Source organism: Lissotriton helveticus, chromosome 1_1 (assembly GCF_964261635.1).
Source record: "Lissotriton helveticus chromosome 1_1, aLisHel1.1, whole genome shotgun sequence".
In the NCBI taxonomy this organism is placed as follows: domain Eukaryota; kingdom Metazoa; phylum Chordata; class Amphibia; order Caudata; family Salamandridae; genus Lissotriton; species Lissotriton helveticus.
The window spans coordinates 1,641,360,353-1,641,381,125 of NC_136057.1; the positions used below are offsets into that span (position 1 = coordinate 1,641,360,353).

At 45.1% G+C, this 20,773-nt stretch overlaps 1 protein-coding gene across 1 annotated transcript in view; it reads right to left on the bottom strand.

The window, feature by feature from the left end:
* The window catches only part of NCKAP1L (NCK associated protein 1 like), a 1,588,380-nt gene extending 1,573,946 nt beyond the window's left edge, over window positions 1–14,434 (bottom strand). Inside the window, exon 1 of the mRNA XM_078688681.1 lies at window positions 14,241–14,434. Coding sequence (XP_078544807.1) covers window positions 14,241–14,372 — 132 coding nt within the window. The 5' untranslated portion in view covers window positions 14,373–14,434. The remainder of the gene's footprint in view (window positions 1–14,240) is intronic.
* Window positions 14,435–20,773: the final 6,339 nt, after the last annotated feature.

Sequence of the window (20,773 nt, forward strand, 5' to 3'; positions counted from 1 at the left end):
AGCTGTAAGTAATAGTACTATCCCTTTGATGTGTGCATTACTGGATTGGCCTACAGTTGCTGCTTCTGACAAGGAAGAGAACAAATACTGGAACTTTGCTGTTAACCTGCTTGAAAAAGAATCTCCAAGGGCTTGAGTGTGCTGGCCTCCTGTTCTGAAGTCTCAGAGACACAAATAATTCACCACCAGCTCCCCCGAACTCTACTGCTGGGAGTTCTGAACTGCCAGGATTCCAGTTCGGGGCCTCTGGTGGTCGTTCCTGCTGTTGGGAGCTGGAAGAAACTTAGAGAAAGCAAGAAAAAGAACTCTGACAGCATCAGCGATGCCGCCAGTGACGCCGCAACCTGCACCGAGGCTACATGCACTGCTTGTGAAGTGCACGACGCACTGCTCAGCCTGCACTGCCGCTCCAACACCCTTCGACTCCTACCGATGCCTGCAGTTATTGGCCTTCCTGATGGCAGCGCTCGCTCCAACACCGTCACTGTCAGTATCCCATTTCACTGAGCCGATAATTGACTAATGTGACTTCACAAACTGTTCGACTTCTCATGGCCTTAACAGAAACCGACACATAACTGCTGATGCCGCCGACTTCCCCTGTAGAGGACTCAACACTTTGCCTCCTCGTGGACATGATGCCTCACCTCCCCCGTGGCAACCAGGAAACCAGCCTTGACTTCGGCACCAACGCCTCACCTCCACAACGCTGTACATCATTGATAGACTTAATTTTCCAGGGTACTGCTGTTTGGGAGTATGCGTGACTCCGTGCCCAATGCTGCCTACCTCGCGGTCGGCGCCATACTTTGAATTTATGCTTGTCACAACGTCGTAGTAGCCCCAGGTGGAGCTATTTGTTTCTACAAGTGCTATTTCTATTTTGATATACGTATGTTGGATTTTTGAAGTTTTGGTCTAGTTTGGTCAGATTAAGAAACCTTATTTTTCAAAACTGGTGTGGTGTCCATTTGTGGTGTTTTCACTATGTTACTGTGTGTTTTGATATATATATACATGTTTACTGAAAAACCAAAGATTAAAGTTACATTATTGTTAGGTATGATAAAAAGATCTTACTTACGTTAACTTACATTACAAAAAAAAGAAGAAATTCACTGAAGGAACCAAAGGATAAAATGATGTGATAGTCAGGTGATGAAATGACATGACAAATAATGTTTTGCAACTGAAAAAACATAACATTATTGAAATAAGCCAGCTATAGTTTAGTGAAATAGCTACAACTTGCGCCCCCTTCAAATTATATCACTCATGCCATTTAATTACATCATTGATGACATCACTGATGACATCTCAAATGACATCAAGAAGGTGTCCTTGCTTACTACTGTGGTACAGGTATTACCCCATCCACAACCCACATTTTCCTTTACTTTCACTCACCCTGCCCCCCTTATGTGGCCTCTGATTTTTGTTGTCAGAAGTCAAGACTGCCACATCTTCTCTAGAATGTGGCCAGCCAATCAGGTTACACCAGACCACTTTGAGCAGGCCAATCAGAGCATATCCCAATGGTCAAGAAATCTCTTACTTTTTACCAGCATTAACCCCTTCATGCCCAACATAGGCCCCTCTTTAAATACTAATTTCCTCAAAATAGAAGAACGTAATTACACCAAATCACAAAAAACACGCTTTGCGAGTAAATGTCTTACTTTTGCTAAATTTGGTGTAATTTCGTTCAGTCATTTTTTCTGTATCAGAGAGCAAAGTTTGCTATGGAAAATAACATAGGAAATCACACTTTTGGTATCCTGTCCTTGTCTTGGCCCCCCTTGATAGATTGCTGGGAAACTTTCCAATAAGGAAGCTTTTACTTTTCAGTGGAAACTCTGACTTAACTATAACTACACACTGGCAACCGCCATTATGTAATATTTATTACCTACTGGCGATTGCCAGTAGGTAGCTAAAGTTAGAACCATGTTTCCATAGGAAAAGTATTTTTTCACTTGCCTATATCTTTGGCACCGTTTGACGATTCTTTACAAAATTTTCCAAAAAAGTGTCTCAGTGATTCTTGTTCTGCATGGAAAGTTTCGGCGAGGCCCGTCAAGCGGGGGTTGTGAAAAAGGGGGGGAGGGTAAAAAAAGTGTTTTTCTAATGGTAATTCCCACAGGGGATTTTTAACTCGACCACAGCCCGAACTGTTGGAGGGAATTACACCAAACTTGACAGAAAGCTAAGTTTTGGTCCAGGAAGTGCGCTTTAGGTTTTTTGATGTAAATCTGCACAGTAGTTTTGGAGAAATGTAAACAAAACAAATTTCTTTAGCTAGGGAAACAGTTCCTCCGAGGATCCAACAGTCCCTGGTTGGCTGCCAACACTTCAAACCAGGAAATTTTGGCAACCATCTTGCGATTCAGCTTCAGCTGAGTCCCTCACAAAAACTTAAAATAAATAAATAGAGGAAGCAGGATAGGAATACCCTGACCCCCTAGGGCTCTTGGACGGTTCCCTTAGGGACCCTGCAGGGAAAAAAAGCATTTTGTTTTATTTTCGGCAGGAGCCGTGCTGGATCTACGGCTCCTGCAGAAAAGAAAAGATGTACAGTCTCCCAAACTTCTCTACTAATTAGCCCCTGGGTAAGCCAAGTGCTAGGGGCATGTGGGTTAACATAAAATTAAGGAAGAGGGGCATACAGGGCCCCCCTTCTTGGGCATTTGTAGGCCTCGGGAACCTCCACCTCCCTGGGGCTTATGATGTTTAACGTGAGGGCCGCACAGACCCTCCAGGCCCTAGGGACTGCCACCTCCCTGGACTGTTTTCTGTTTTGAAAATGGGAGGGGGCAGCGCTGGGGATCAGCACCTCCCCGGGGCTGGTCCTACTACTTTAAAGGAGGGAGCAGCGCTGCCCCCCTCTTGGAGCCAATAATTTCTCTGAGGACAGGCACCCCCCCCAGTGCCGGTTCTGACTAAGTCCCAGGGTGCCCATTCTCATGACATAGCTGTCTGCTGTGGCTTGGTGGGAGCTTTACCCGCTCCTCCCAAGTCACGGCAAACACTGCGCTTTAAGCAAGTGAGAACAGTGAAAATGCTCCTGCTTGCTGGAAGCAGAGCTTTCGTCTGTTTCCTTGCCCGCTGTCAAGCACGCAGGGAAACAGGCGAAGTGCTTTTATGCAGGAACTGTGTGCGCCTTCAGGCCCCCCTATGGACCCAGTGCAGACTGAGACTGGGGGTAGAGCCTCCCTTATTTGGTAATGGCTGGACCCAGGGATAGTGTACCTCGGTCTAAAATTGGCGGAGGAGATGCCACATCAAACCCCATCTCTATTAAAAAGTAAAAGGTTGGGCCTGAGAGATGGGTTCCCCGGGGCCGAAATCGGCCCAAGGAGGGGACAGAGCAGCCCCCCATCTCTATTAAAAAATAAAAGGCTGGGCCCTGGGGGCAGCAGCAGCCGGTACAGGTAAACATAGTGGGGCTGGGTGAGTCGACAGAATAGATATAATGAAATTTATAAATAATACCTATTCCATCATCTGTCGGTTTCTCCCCCTGCCACATGCTTCCCCTCCCCACAGAACTTACCTGTGCAGGCCACCACTGCCTGGGGTCCTCACAGTCTAAATCATCTGGGAAGGGAGGCAGCGTGGCGCTACTCCTCTTAAAAATGTATCAAATAAACAGTGGGACCCCAGGGGATGGGGTCCCCGGGGCCATAATCAGCTCCATATGGTAATGGCCGCGTCCCCGGGGACAGATTGCTGACACGCCGTCGTTTCTCAACCACTCTGCAAAGGGGGCCTTCTGGCAAACTACTGATTGGAGGATGAACTCCCCTTGGCTGCTGAGTGTCATTGGGGGCCAAGAACCTCTATTATTATGACAAGTAAGTCCCCCAAAGCCAGATTGCTGAGACATCATCGGTGGGCTTGCCCCCTTTATCAACCACTCTGTACAGGGGCCTCCTGGCATACTACTGGTTGGGGAATGAATTCCCCTTGGCTGCTGAGGGTTGTTGGGGGGTCAGGAACCCCTATTGTTGCAATAATTAGGTCCCCCACAGCCAGATTGCTGAGATGTTGTCAAAGCCCGCCCCTTTTCTCACCCGCCTTGCACAGGGGCCTCCTGGCACACTACTGGTTGGGTGATGAACTTGCCATGGCTGCTGAGGATCATTGGGGCAAAGAACTTCGATTGTTGCAACAAGTAAGTCCCCCACAGCGGGATTATTGAAATGTCTTCAAAGGCCCGCCCCCTTTCTCAACCACTCTGCAAAGGGTCCTCCTGGTGCACTACTAGCTGTTGTTGAACTCCCCTTGGCTGCTGAGGGTTGCCCGGCTGTTGGCACCTGTCAAGTCTCGTCGTGCTCCCTGTGTCCATAAAATGATGTGAAAAGCATGCCAACGAAAAAAAATATTCCGTTGCTGAGGGCAGGGTATATCCATAACTCTGTGTTCTCTGTGGAACACAGAGTTGCTGAATTTCACACTCCACAAGAGGTGCGGAATTTTATACCAAGGCCCCTAAAAAAAACAAAGGTTACCATGACGTTATAGTTTGTAAATTGAATGTAGAAATCCTACGAAATTCACTGAAAAAAACAAAGGTTACAGAGATGTTATAGTTAGGTTCACATTTCACTCATACAAAACCAGTGAAATTTAGCAGATGTAGTTACCTGAGCTACCTATTACTTACACCCCTGCAGAGCTCTGCTAATGACCTCAGATATTACATCACTCATGACATGGTCAGTGAATCACTGATGACATCAGCTACAGAACCACTTACACACCTACTCACACCCCTATAAAACCTCACACAACCGCTCACAAATCAATTCATAAACCCATACAAGTAATCACACACCCACTCCGTGATTCAATTAGCTACTCTCACATCCACTCACTCATACATCCACTCACACAATCACTAAATCTTCCATACATCCACTCATGCACCCACTCACTCACCAATACAGCCACTCACACATCCAGTCATACATACAGACACTAACATACAAATTCATACACCCATACAGTCACTCACACACTTACTCACCCATATAGCTACTTACATACCTACTCCCTCAATCACTCATACAGACACTAACACATGCACACTCAACTATACAGTCACTGATAGAAGCAAACACTTACCCATTCAGCCATACTCACATTCAGTCACTCACCCATACAGTCACTTACACACCCCATCACTCACCTTTACATAACTCTCATATACTCGCTCACTTACATATACACTACTGACACACCCACTCACCCCCTATACACCTGCTTACACAGACACTCAATTACAAAAAGGGGGTGGTGATGGACAGAGTATCTGAGTTAATCAGAACACTCCTACCCAGTCAACAGATCAGGGCTTGATCCATCACCGTTTTTTAGGTCACTGCACCATCCCAGTTCAGAACCTGGCTATATGCAAATTAGTCTGTCCCTGGCCCAGTGCATCATGGGAACAGGGCAGACCAAACTACCAAGCCAATTCTTCACTGGAAAGGAAACAAGCTTCCGGGGACCGGTTTCTGGCATTACAGCCGTCTTCGGCCCGGCTTGCTTGAATCCTGATGGTGCAATGAGCAAGGGATGGTGCAGTGAGCTAAAAAACGGTGATGGATCATGCCCTGATCTTTGGACTGGGTAAGAGTGGTCTGCTTAATTCAGACACTCTGTTCATCACCACCCCCTTTTCTGAATCATTTTGTCCACCATAAGCGTGGAAGGGTATACTCAGATGTGAGTCCCTTGCTCATTGCACCATCAGGATTCAAGCAAGCCGGGCCGACGACGGCTGAAATGCCAGAAACCGGTCCCCGGAAGCTTATTTCCTTCCCAGTATAAGAATTGGCTTGGTAGTTTGGTTTGCCCTGTTCCCATCATGCACTGGGACAGGAACAGACTAATTTGCATGTAGCCAGGTTCTGAGCTGGGATGGTGCAGTGAGCTAAAAAACGGTGATGGATCAAGCCCTGATCTTTGGACTGGGTAAGAGTGGTCTGCTTAATTCAGACACTCTGTTCATCACCACCCCCTTTTCTGAATCATTTTGTCCACCATAAGCGTGGAAGGGTATACTCAGATGTGAGTCCCTTGCTCATTGCACCATCAGGATTCAAGCAAGCCGGGCCGACGACGGCTGAAATGCCAGAAACCGGTCCCCGGAAGCTTGTTTCCTTCCCAGTATAAGAATTGGCTTGGTAGTTTGGTTCGCCCTGTTCCCATCATGCACTGGGACAGGAACAGACTAATTTGCATGTAGCCAGGTTCTGAGCTGGGATGGTGCAGTGAGCTAAAAAACGGTGATGGATCAAGCCCTGATCTTTGGACTGGGTAAGAGTGGTCTGCTTAATTCAGACACTCTGTTCATCACCACCCCCTTTTCTGAATCATTTTGTCCGCCATAAGCGTGGAAGGGTATACTCAGATGTGAGTCCCTTGCTCATTGCACCATCAGGATTCAAGCAAGCCGGGCCGACGACGGCTGGAATGCCAGAAACCGGTCCCCGGAAGCTTGTTTCCTTCCCAGTTTAAGAATTGGCTTGGTAGTTTGGTTTGCCCTGCTCCCATCATGCACTGGGACAGGAACAGACTAATTTGCATGTAGCCAGGTTCTGAGCTGGGATGGTGCAGTGAGCTAAAAAACGATGATGGATCAAGCCCTGATCTTTGGACTGGGTAAGAGTGGTCTGCTTAATTCAGACACTCTGTTCATCACCACCCCTTTTTCTGAATCATTTTGTCCACCATAAGCGTGGAAGGGTATACTCAGATGTGAGTCCCTTGCTCATTGCACCATCAGGATTCAAGCAAGCCGGGCCGACGACGGCTGAAATGCCAGAAACCGGTCCCCGGAAGCTTGTTTCCTTCCCAGTATAAGAATTGGCTTGGTAGTTTGGTTTGCCCTGTTCCCATCATGCACTGGGACAGGAACAGACTAATTTGCATGTAGCCAGGTTCTGAGCTGGGATGGTGCAGTGAGCTAAAAAACGGTGATGGATCAAGCCCTGATCTTTGGACTGGGTAAGAGTGGTCTGCTTAATTCAGACACTCTGTTCATCACCACCCCCTTTTCTGAATCATTTTGTCCACCATAAGCGTGGAAGGGTATACTCAGATGTGAGTCCCTTGCTCATTGCACCATCAGGATTCAAGCAAGCCGGGCCGACGACGGCTGAAATGCCAGAAACCGGTCCCCGGAAGCTTGTTTCCTTCCCAGTATAAGAATTGGCTTGGTAGTTTGGTTTGCCCTGTTCCCATCATGCACTGGGACAGGAACAGACTAATTTGCATGTAGCCAGGTTCTGAGCTGGGATGGTGCAGTGAGCTAAAAAACGGTGATGGATCAAGCCCTGATCTTTGGACTGGGTAAGAGTGGTCTGCTTAATTCAGACACTCTGTTCATCACCACCCCCTTTTCTTACACAGACACTCAGACACTGATACATCCACTCTCACACCCACACATACTCACCCACCCACACAGCCTAACACATAACCACTCACCCACACAGCCTCTCACACATCCACTCACTCACCTATACAGCTACTCAAACAGCCTGCCACTCTCCCATACAGCCACTCACACACCCATACAGCAAATCAGACACATACTCTGATATGAATACACACAGTCACACAGCCACTCACATATTATGTGTAAAACATATTATTGCTCATTACTAGTACACAAAGAATACTCATTTAGGTTATATAGTAGCTTACTATATATATTTAACACTCAAACATTTAGAAAGCACTGACAATTGATGATATCATCAGTGATGTCACAGACGTAGACTGCACCGGGATTGTCTTGAAGACCATGTGTTTCGGGCTGACCAAGAAACCTGCATACCTACGTACTTTGCAGAGAACCATAATACGGCCTCCTCCAGAATGCTGGAATGGGATGCTTTTTTTGGGTGGTCCGAGGGGCCGGTATTCAACAGATTGCAGGTGCCAGCAAGACCATCGAAAATAGCATCTCGATGGCTGAGAATGCGATGGTGGACCTGCGCATGGCAGCGTACAGAGACGCAACCCTCAACCTGCAAATGACGGAAGCAAGGTTGACTCATTCATCTCTGTTAGAAGATCTGCACCACTACAACTTCACCGCATATGTGGCAAGGAAGCACCGAGAAGGGAATCAACCGGGCCGCCTATGGCTTGGCTCGCTCAGCAAGATACAGACTATCATTGAACTAGATTCGGACCAGGGTGTCATTCTCCGCACTCAGGAAGACATTCTGAAACATTTCATGACTACTTTACGGTACTCTATGGTGGGCAAGGAGCCCAGGCATAACCAATGTGAGTGACATTTTGTCGGACATCACACTCCCTCGTATCTCTGCTGTCAACAGGGCAACTTTGGATGAGGACATTTCACTCGTTAAGGTCAAACAGTCGATTTGTGACCTGGCCTGTGGTAAAATTCCCTGGTTAGAGGTGCTGCCTCTGGAATACTACCACACATTCTTGACCCTCCTCTCCCCCAGGGTGGCGGCCATCTATGTAGCAGCAGTGGAGATGGATACTCCCTCACTCCCTTCTGGTCTTCATTCCGAAACCCAACAGAGATCCCATGCGACTTACCTCTTACAGGCCCATAGCCTTACTTGGAGCCGACTATAAAATACTGGGTAAGGCGCTTGCTGCCCAATATGGTCCACTGCTTCTGGTTTTGGAACGCCCTGGTCAGAACGGATTTTTTCCTAGTAGTAGCACTTTGCAGAACATGCACCACCCCTTCCACGTACATTACAGTGGAGCGGTAAGTTCCTTTGGGCAGCTTGCCTTATCTTACATCTAGAGAAGGCATTGGATACCCTGATTTGGTAAAATCTTTTTGCTGTGCTAGCACGTCTGAGAGTGGGACCCCGGCTCTTGGCCTACACTAAATTATTATACTCTGACCTGATCTCACGATGCACCTCGGCCGCCTGATCTAGACCATGGTCCATGATCAGACATTGGATGCGACAGTGGTGTCCGTTACCCCCCTTCTGTTAGCACTCGGGATGGAGCCACTCACTATCCTTCTCCAGAGGGAAGGCCCAGAGTGGGGCATACCCTTAACTGATCAGACCCACGTGGCGTCCTTATATGCCGACAACCTGCTCCTTTGAGTTTGTGATATAACAACGGATCTGATGCCCATCTGGGATAAACAATTAGAGTTCACCACTCTTGCGGGGTTTCGAGTAAATTGGGAAAAATCTGTTATCTACCCACTCCATCCTGGACAGGTCCAGTGAGAAATAAGCCTCTGTGCCTCCTGTCTTCGATAGCAGGCACAGTCCCCTCACTACTTGGGAATCCGTCTCTATCACTCCACTGCTGATCTCCATAAAGGGAACCATTGCAGAGCCCAGGCAGGCGTTCGCACTCAGATGTGTTTCTGGACTACCTTGCCCCTGGCTCCTATAGGTAGAATAGCTCTGGTGAAAATGGTGGGGCTACCTTGCCACCTCTAAACATCCCGATAGTCCCCCTGGTCCTTTTTCAAGGAGCTGCACACCCTCCTCATCTGACTGGTTTGGGGTCCAGGCCAGTTTAGAGTGGATTTGTCCCAATTGCAGCTGTCAACCGATCAGGTTGGCCTCGGGCGCCATCCTTCGTAGCGTATTTTCTAGCCGCGCAGCTACAATGGCTGTCCTGTTGGACATCCGGGTGCTATCTGCGGGAAGACCACAAGCAAACGGGCCCCTTGACTATCCCGACCTTTAGACGCTTGTTCCTCCCGGGCTCCCACCCCGTGGGTGCGTGCCCACTACAAGTGGCAATAGCATGGAGATGCATGTCCAGGATCCATCGCCTTTCATGGGCGACTCCTCTGTGCTTCCCTGAGTTCCCTTTGGTCTGCCTCCCTCAAGGTGAAGCAATTACACAGTGAAGGGCCTGCGGTCCTGGACTGCGCACTCTGTGGTCAAGGTAGGCAAACTTTTCGAGGATGAACATCCGCTACCTTTTGACCAGCTGGTTACTGACATGGAACTAATGCCGGGCCAATTCCTACTTCATTGGCAACTTTTGCATAGCTGTGGCGCCTTTTAGAACCTTGCCAATGGGGAACGGGAGACACATCTGGTTCTACATGGCATCTTGACCATGGGAATATTTTGATTGGGGTGCACTCCTATTTCTAATCAGTCTGAACCTCTTGAGTTATAAGATATTATGGGGTGCTGCAACTGACAAGGGCTGTCGACCCTTGTGACTCAATGGGGCCAGGACGCCACCTTATCACCTGTCTATACCAGGCCACACGAGATTTGACAGCAACCTCCCTTCTCCCCCTCTGCCTTAAATGGGAAGAAGAGTTTGGGGGGACCCGCACGAAAAATAGTGGGAGCAGGCACTCAATTTAACGCAGAAGGTCTTCTGCAAAGCATGCTTCAAGAACGTACAGTTCTTCATCTTACACAGAGCAAACCCGTACAGCTGCACCACCACTTCCCAGACACACGGTTTGAATGCCCGTGCAACCACCCAGAAGGTCACCTTTATGCATATGATGTGGTCTTGCCTGTCCCTTCAGGTTTACTGGCACACAGTACACACCACACTCTGGGAAGTTACCGGACTACTGGACATTTCTCCTGGGAGCCCTGCTCCCTCGGTATTTCCAGGAACCGAAAATATCACAAAGTGCAGTCGAGATTTACCACCCTTGCACTGCTGTTTATCAAACACACTATCACATTAAACTTGCGCTCCCCCTTTCCCCACCTATTGAGGCCTGGAGGGGTGCACTGCGTAAATGGAGCGTGGCAGAGGAAAGGTCCGGCCCCTTTGCCACATGTCTGTCTCCCTGCAGTGAGCTGGTCTCCTCTACTACTCTAGGCAACTGTACATGGAAGGGGACAAGCCTCTAGATAGTCCCGAGAACCCCCCTGCTGACAGGCCAGGTGCCCTACTGCTACTCTACCCCATAGACCTTTAGAAAGCAGTAGTTTATCCGCTCTCTCCCAATGCTCTACCCCTCCTCCTCAATCTCCCCCTTATGTTCTTTGCTCCCCAGTTCAGGATGTTTGAGACACGCCACCCACTGCCAGGCCTTGATCCGTCACCGTTTTTTAGCTCACTGCACCATCCCAGCTCAGAACCTGGCTACATGCAAATTAGTCTGTTCCTGTCCCAGTGCATGATGGGAACAGGGCAAACCAAACTACCAAGCCAATTCTTATACTGGGAAGGAAATAAGCTTCCGGGGACCGGTTTCTGGCATTTCAGCCGTCGTCGGCCCGGCTTGCTTGAATCCTGATGGTGCAGGGCGCAGTTTCCTGGACTGGAGGTGCGTGTTTGTGGGGTCACTGTGCAGGGAAGAATAAGTGACTTTTCAGCCCACCCACTGAGGTTTACATTTTGGGACATTGAATTAACGCTGAGCAGCTCACTGGAGTTTTATTTGACTTGTGAACACCACAAATACCAGCAGACAGCGCGAGTGCTGCTATGCCCACATGAGAAATTGATGATGAAAATCAGGTGTTCGCATGCTTGGCAGTGAATTTCCCTCGCAGCCTTTGAAAAAGTGCAATTGAAGCATAAAATGCGTCAGGCTCTGGAACTTGGATGATCTGTCCTTTACTTCGCTGTTTACCTGCAAGCAATAAAATGCTATTTAATACCTACAAGTGTGCAGGCTTCCTTTGGAGGGGACAACCCTGTTGTTTGAAATATATATATATATCATGTGATCAAGGCCTCGTGGGAGGCAGAAACGCGCCATGGCGGAGGTGCGGGGGTTTACCTAAATAAACATTTTTGCACTAAATTCTAAATATATATATATATATATATATATATATATATATATATATATATAAATTCACTGAAAAAACCATAGGTTTCAGGGACGTTATAGTTAAAAATTAGCATTTAAAAAACCCTAGAAATTCAGGGACGTTATAGTTAGTTGGATACTTTACTCGTACAAAACCAGAGAAATTCAGCCGTTATAGTTAGTTGAACCAACTATAACTCAAGCCCCCGCAATGCACTGCTGATGACATCACATATTACATCATGCATGACATGGTCAGTGACAGCACTGATGACATCACTGATGACATCATCCAGTGGCTGTGTGTTTCTCTAAAGTTTAAAAGTTTAAATATGTGTTATACATACATATGTGTGTGTGCCACAGTTTCTTTGTTTACAGAGCCTCAGACCCTGACAGGGCGGCTTCGTCAAGCAGGAACAAAGAATCCTGCTTTTTATTCCACACAATATTTCTACACAGAAATACGATGACGATGAGGAAAAAGACAACTTCAAGCGCTTTATTTCAAACTTCAGGGACAGGCAGGCAGTCCTCCATTAAACACTTTGCCCATAATCCTTACGCGTTTCAGCTTTCTCTCAAGCCTTGGTCACAGGTAGGCATTTCATCAAAGCAGGAGTCACATGCTCATTTAGCATTGGTCGGACTACCAGATTGATTGTAGTCCACCAATTACTGAGTCTGTTTCTGATGAGCACATTTTCAAAATTGAAAGTTATTCTTTTAACTTCTTTCTTTTTAAATCGTTTTTCATATTTTGCATGTTTTAATAAACTGCAGTCCATAATCTTTTACTCATGTGAGAAAAAAATGTGCTAAAAATAAGTCAGTGCCATGGGCTGCATAATCGTCAGACAATTTCCAATTATGTGACACTTTCTTCCGCAAGCCTTGTGCAATAACACTTCGAATGAGAAAGCCAGCGAAACGTTCCCATGCTGATCGAATGCTTTTCTTGAAACCCCACTTTCAATAGCAGGGCTCGTGCATTTTACACCAATGCAGAGTTCTAGGGATCTTTTGCTCATGAACTATAAGGATGCTTGTTTCCCGTCCAGGGAAGACCTGGCTTGGCAGTTTTGGCTGGATTGTTCCCATGAGGAACAGAGTCAAGACTGATTTGCATATGGCTGGGTCTGAACTGGGGTGGCAAAGTAAAATAAAGAACGATGATGGATTCAACCCAGATCTGTGACTGGGGGTGAGTGCCTGAAAAGTTTCAGCGCTCTGTCCATCATCTCCTTGTGTCCACGATCTGTTAGTCACATCAATGTGTAATTTTATCTCACGTATTTTCCCTCATGGTATACATGAATCAGGTCCTACGTTGCATTTGTGATTTTGAGCTCAGTTTGCAAGTGGTGAGATTGACACCCCCATGCTGTTTCCGCCTTCAAGAACACCCCAACTTGAAATGCTTAGCATGGTGCTGGTGCCCAGACATCATATCTGTCATGTCTGTTCTCAGTTTTAAATGTATTATCACAGTGGTCTCATAGGTTTCACCCAAATTTTCAACGGAGACTTTACAAGTCTGATTTTGTGTTGGAGATGGGTACTCAGTCACAAACCTGATGGTTATCCCATCCGCCTTATTACAAGTGTCGTAGGATATAATATACTTGTAATAAGGCAGAAGATGAATCTCTCACTTTTGAGCTGAAGTAAGCTGCCTTCCAAACTCTAAATCAGGCCCTAGGTTTTAAAAGCAATTAGCTGTAGGGGCACCTTTGCTGCTATCCATTTACAACTTTAAAATTCATGCAAGCCAGGGCTGAGAGTCTATTACAGCCTGATGATCATCTGCATACGCAGACAAGTATACATATATATGCTGAATTAGACACTATTTCAGGTGTTCCATCGAGTAGCTCGTGAGCTACCAGTGGCTCTATAGCTACCTGTGAGTAGCGCTTCTGTTTTCAGTCCAGGCTACTAAATTAGAAGCTCTTGCTTGGTTCAATTATTATTGGTATACCAAAATTAAAAAGCATGTAATCAAGACGAAAATGTGCATTTTTCAGACCTCATAGCATAATAATTGGGATAATTTTGAAAATTAATTAAAAGATAATAATTGAGTTAGGGAGATTTATTACTCATATTATGATTTTAGTGCCGGGGAGGTTGTAGCTATGGATGTTTTCTATTACCCTTGTAGATGCATTCAAAATTGATAGTGCTGTTTTACTTCATGGGAGGCAACCATGCCTAATGTGATGTGATCCCTGCTGATAGTGAGCACTCCATCCAAGACTATTATACCACTAACATCAGAAGCCCAGAATGATTTTCGTTGGATATAAGTAGTTCTTATTATAGAAAAGGTTGCAGACCCCTGCATTCTTTAGGACTAGCTCTGAGCGTGTAAACACTTTTAAATCTGCCAACAGAGGAAGTCCAGCATTCCCTCCCACACCCTTTTCGCCCCCTTCTTCTCTTTTCGCCTTACCTTCTTAATATTGTACATACGAATCAAAACACCTTTGCCTCTTTCGTTGAGGATGGTCATCTTTTCTGCCAATTTATGCTGGTAGGACGACGTAAGAGACATTCTTGGCTGTTTGAAGGACTGCTGGGCCATGAATTCACCTCCAAGACAAACTGAAGGACTCTTGCTGGCGGTGAAATCTTTCACTTTGCAGAAACGAGGACTTCCGCCCCAGAAATAGAATAGGCAGCCTCCCCCTGCCACACTGCAGATGGCGCGGATTGGTAAATCGCACCCCTGCTGCACACTGATGTCATCACCTTCGGGCTTAGCAATTGGTTGCCGAAGAGAACGCTAGACCACAAGACTATCTTCAACTTGCTGCTTCCTTTATAAAATGCTTTGCTCAAATTATCTGCTTGTAACCAAGAAAGAGGAAGGAGGCGTCAAACTAACTTCCTTTTTTTTGTTTCTGGTTTGTAACTATTTTTTTTTTCTGTCACTGCGACGTCAGTAAGGCCTTTAAAGCAAGGCAAATGTGCAGCCCTTGGGATGTTTAAGCCACATCTTCTTCCACCCAACCTTTTGTACGAATATCAGATTGAGTAGAGTCAAACTCAAAGAAAAAAACTGTATCTATCGCTTTGAAGAAAACATATGATGGTGTTTTTAGGTCATAAACATATTGTGGTAAACATTTCTCTAAAACACTCTGCATTAGTCAGACATGATAAGTCCTACTGGAGTTATAAATACACCACTCCAAGCAATTGGTCAAGTGGGACAGTTTTTTTAATGAAGGTGTGCGCTGCGCTCACCTTCTAGGCTTTATTCTAATCCTTTTACACTTTGACCTGCAAACAAATCAGATAACTATTAGCGTCAGTGGCAAAATAAACTTATTATGCATTGGTTTTGAACCTGGTTATCTATACTACTATTATAAAGAGAGAACTTGCACCTTTTGGCCAGGTAAACTCGGGAACCACAGCGCCAATCCACACACCCAATACATTGTTGGAAACCTCAGGGTGTGTAGATGGACATAGGCGACATTAAATTTAAAAAAAACGTAAATCAAAAAATTTAATTTTGTAAACAAAGTAGTCCCCTAAAAACAAGCGCCGGCCGCGACGTAGCGCTGACCGCGACCTAGACGTAATGACGATATGCGGGGAGGAGCGGTGACGTGCGGCGAGGAGTGGCGGTGGAGTCCGGAGTGGGCGGCGGCTCAGGTAAGCGGCGGCAAGGAGTGGCGGTGAAGTCCGTTGCGGGCGGCTCAGGTAAGGAAAAGGGCAGGCTGGAGGCGGGAGGCGGGAGGCGGGCGGGAGGATCGAGGCGCGAGGCGGGCTGGGCAATGTCGGGGTTGGAGGCGGGAGGCGGGCTGGGCTATGTCGGGGCGGGCGGCGGTGGCGAGGCGGGAGGCGGGAGGGATGCGGTCTGGGCAATGTCAGTGCGGGCGTGCACAGAGCCTTAAAATGCTGCCCCCAGCCCCCTTCTCCCCCGGGCAACGCCGGGAGGGCTGCTAGTTTTAATATTAGAAGACACAGTCATCTTAAAACTAATGATTCTGTTTTAACTCCTCCTTTATAGCTAAACCGAGCTTCAGATGTGGAATAGACTTGCTCTAGATGAAGGGGATGTGAGAGTTGCACTTGCATTTATAAAATTGTACATTATCAACATTGTGCAAAATCTTGTTTTACGCGCAAAGTTACATGTGTACGCGTATTTGATGTTATTGCCTTTGAAATAAGTTTTCTATTATTTATTGAAGTGCCTTTTCCTGGCTTATGCTAACTTGGCCTTAGTAAGGCCTCAACACCATCTTGTTCAAAATGGATGTTTACCCCTGCACATTCACTATTTATTATTTTTGCAGCTCACAGTCACACAGTCATTTTTGTTTATTTCCATTGACACTGTTCTTGAAGAAGACTTTCAGGCATTGGCTTAGTAATATTGCGCCTCCTCCAGGTCCATTTGGCTCTCTGTCTTTAACCCCTCCCATGCTCATGACGAGCTGAGCTCGTCATGGCCCGTGGAACGCTCAAGTGCGGGGAGAATTCCCCTGCTGTGCTGAACGTTCCACGGGAGCCAATGCACCTGTGACGAGCTCAGCTCGTCATGAGCACAGGAGTGCCGTGCCTCATGACGAGCTGATGCGGGCGCTGTGCGTGCCCCCCTCCCCCCCAGCACAGCGGGGGAATAACCCCCGCAGCATAGGGGTTAATGGATTCATTAACAATAGTTCACTGTTGTTTTGTAACTAGTTTGTCCGGACATTTTCTGAATGACATTTGTATAGGGGGTTGAGCAATATTCACATAGTGAGATAATGCTTAGATTGTAAGGCAATATGACGTTTTGCTCACACCAAAATTATTTAGCACTTTCAATGTTAGTCTGTGAGAAGATTTTTTTTATATAAACCCTCAAATTTGTGGGTGAGACAGATGACTTTCCAGTGGTACTCTGGATGCTGGTACATTTTTAATGATTTTGTTGCTCTTTTGAAACTTAGAATAATTTTGACTTTGCCTAATTTTCTGTATTTCCCTATTGATGAGAGCCTGTATGGCAATGACTTTATGCATCTTGAATTTTTTAATATATCTTCCTAAATTTACTATTTCTGCCCTAGAACTCAAGTCTGTCTTTATCTCATTAGCTTTATTTTGATATGGTGTATGGTGCCTTATCTTGGGGACATATTGTCTCATGAATTTTAGGTTTAACACTGCCTTTGATTCATCCACCTGTGAGCTTGTTGTTGAGGTGACATATACATGGTGTACTATTTTAGGGGTTCTCTGTACCCACAAAGTTTTAGTAGCGGAGTCTGGTTGCAAGATAAGAGCACCGTCTATCTACTTTAGGTAATTCTTTTTATGCTGCCCTTTTTGCTTTTGTTGTAGCTGAAAATCCACATTCCTACTTTCCATTTTTCACTCTGGATTATCCAAGTCGACTATATCTTGAGCAAAGAGTGTTGTAAGTATAAAAGGGCAGAATCATTCCTGCAATTGAGAGTGTTTTGATGTGTTAATAATGTAATGTGATTCGTGTTGAGTGATGGATTGTTATACTGCATGTGATTTTGTTTTGGTTATGTTATATTGATTATGGGTTCAATTGGTGGCTTAGTCACTGTGACTTTGATGTATTTTTCTTATTTGTGATTTGTGTCAGACATTTTGGCTTATTGTTTTTTTTTTTGGATCTGGTGAAATCCAAGATAATTGAGTTATTATTGTTTAACACGTCTGCTGAAAAGGTAATGTGTTTTTGCAAGGTGCCACATTCACACAGATTGGGATTTCTTTTTATTTTCAGGGGGTGTGTGTCTAATTTGATATAGTGTTATTTATTCCTCTGTGCATCGGTCTAAACTACATTATCTAGAGGTTGATTGTAGCTGGGTGGGAGTCTGCTTTGGTATGAATTGAGTTTGGCAAGTGCAGCAGAGGTACTGGTTTTTCTTCTATCAATTGTGAGATTTCTTTTTGTTTAACATGCTGATTTCCTCATATTTAGGTTGATCAAACACAATTTATTTTGTTTAATTGTGTGTGTTCAGTGAAGAAAAGGCTGTGTATTGTTTTCCCATTCACGTAAAAAGTTGCACTGCGATTGGTTAACTGACTAGAGTAGTCTCATTTAGATAGGCGAGACATCCCCACAGGGTTGCGTTATCATTGGTTGGTTGCTGTCGAAGTCACACTGTGATTGGTTGACCTTTGACATAGCCACACTGGGATTCATTGTTATGGGTACATTTAGACACTGGTTAGAAAGCAAGTGGCACAATATGGAGAGAGGATATGGTAAAGGGAGTAAGAGTTTTCCTGGCAATAGTTAAAGAAACATTCAACAAAAAGAAAATTGTTGAGGAGGACAAAAATAAGGAGAGCCAAGAACATGATTCAGATGAGGAGGATAACGTTTTAAATGATCCTTTAAACTCCAGCCTCCTCCATACATTGATATTATATAGAGACAGGTACGGGTCTTTAGTGTGAGAGGGTAAAAATGTAAAGGCACAAAGATTGACAGAACTTGCAGTAGTGAGGGCATTAGCAGGTGCTAGAGAATATGTTGATAACTCATGGGTCCGCCGCAACTGCCAGGGATCCATGATCCCTTGCGTTAGCATGGTGGTACTAGTTTCCTACACAACCAGCAGTCTCACGGTGGTTTTCACACCATGAAATTGCTGGCAGTGAGGAAACTTAGTCCCCTCAGGGCCTAGGGATGCAAGCATGGGGCACATAGTGTGACCCCCTGTCTGTATGCACCCACAGTTCCAGCATAGCATGGACTTTACAGTCCATGCCATTCTGGAAGGCGCTGAGGTGGGCCCACGGCGCAACCTTTCTAAGGCTCTCCTATGAGCCTTTGAAAGCAGCCCCATGGGCCCACCACTGCAGGACCTCCTGCCCGGAATACGACTAATAATCCAGCGGGTGGTTGGCTTTGGCTGTGTGGGAGTAGGGTGGTGACATGGTGCCCTGCTCCCACACCACCAAAGTCGTAATCAGGCCTTGAGTATTATGTCACAAAGTTCAACGGTTCAGTTGTTTCCAGTTCTTACCAAAGAGGTCCTACCTCTAAGTTTAAGACGACTTGTCAAAGAAGACGTTTTGGATGTTTCATGAAAAATATGGGATTCAAAACATTTTCCAACCGATTCAGAATTCCGGTTAAACCCAATTCAGTTTTTAAGAGAATTAGGAAGTACATACTTCTAAAAGAAGCAGAAGTAATGAAACCTATAAATAGAAAAATTAATAGAACAATATAATCTTGGCAGTCCTTGCAATACTCTGAGGATGGACATTAAAAAACTGAGTGGTAAATGGACACTAGTAGGAAGGTATCACATTGTGATCCCATGTTGCTGGTAGTACTGGAACTAGCTGTAATATTGTTCCAGATTCCTGTAGATGCTGTATAGTATACAGTCATTGAATTATACCGAGCATTCTTCTCTAGTTCTCTGCATGAGGATAGTCAATATCATTTAACATTTTGGGTTCCAAAATAAAGTTCTTGCTTGGTGTCCAATCCCACAAAGGTATACTGAAAGTCCCTCCATTTTTTGTCAAATCTTAAAGAAAGAATTGGAGAATTTACAGATGCCCTAAAATAGTACATCGAAGACCAGCTTGTGCCATCAAAGAAAAATGAGAACTGTAAAATAGATATGATTGCACTTTTAAATCTTCTTGCTAACAATGGTTACAATGTTTCATCTACAAGGATGTAGTATTGTAAAAAAGAAGTAATTTATCTTCCTCATTATGTTGAAACAGGAGCAAGAAAAATATCAAAGGAACACGTTTCTGCAATTTTTAATATGATTACTCCAAACACACAGAGGGAGGTGAGGATGTTCCTGGGAATATTTGGCTACTGTTTTCAGTGGATTTCAAACCTTTCCTTGACTGCAAAGCCTTTAATAAGGCTAACTCACAGTGATATCAACACTACAGTACTATTTAATGATGATTGTATAAAGTCCTTCAGGAATTAAGAGAAACTTTCTGAAATCCACCTGTTCTCTGAATGTCTTATTATAAAAAGGTATTTTTCAATATTGTTAGAAGAGTGGGTGCTCATCATCTGACCTTTCTCAAAAACATGGAGGCGTTATGAGACCTGTCAGATATTTTTTGGCCGTGTAGGATCCGGTAGTTGTAGCTCCTCCTGGTTGTCTGAAAGCGGTTGCAGCTTTTTGGATTGCAACCTGGTCAATCTGAAGGAATTGTAAAGGGCCATACGCTAATTGCATATTTTCCACATACAGTCAAACTTTTGTTGACCCTCACTATAACTCAACACATGACAAACAGCTGTCTCAAAAGGTAGGAGTAAGTCATACTAGCGGCTGAAAATATCTCAATCACCAGGTGTAATTTTCTGAAACCTGCAGTGCTGCTACTTGTTTCAGACAGCTATTAAGACAATATTAGTGATGATGATGATGAACCAGAACATGACTGTCTGAATGTCACAAAATGATATACCAAAGCAAGACCAGACATCAAAGTTGTTTCTCTCAAAATGATTAATCTTATTTTGTTTGTAGAGGACTCGTGTCTGAGACACCATCATGGAATACTGAAAGCTGCTTATGTAGGTTGTTCAGTTTCTGAAATTGTTGTCATACCTACCTAATATAACTTCTGTACAAGTGGAAGAGTTGATTGCACTGGCAGACCTTGTTGTCTTATGGGTAATTTGAATGTCACAATTAATATAGCCAATATGGAATTAGAGTGTTACATGATTTTTGGGCAGTTGTGGTCACAAAAGGGTTTTTAATACCATCTTCCTTCCGGAAGGTTTCCTATATTCTTGATTTGTTGGAAGCAATACAACAAACAGAAGAGATCGCAGTTGTCAAATGTACTGACCATACAGCTGATGATGGTATGATCACATTAGGGAATAAATATGCTAACCAAGTGATGAGATACTGACCTCTTGAAAATGAAACTGTAAGATCAAATTGCAGTGCATGAAACAAAGTATTCCAAATGTAAATTGTT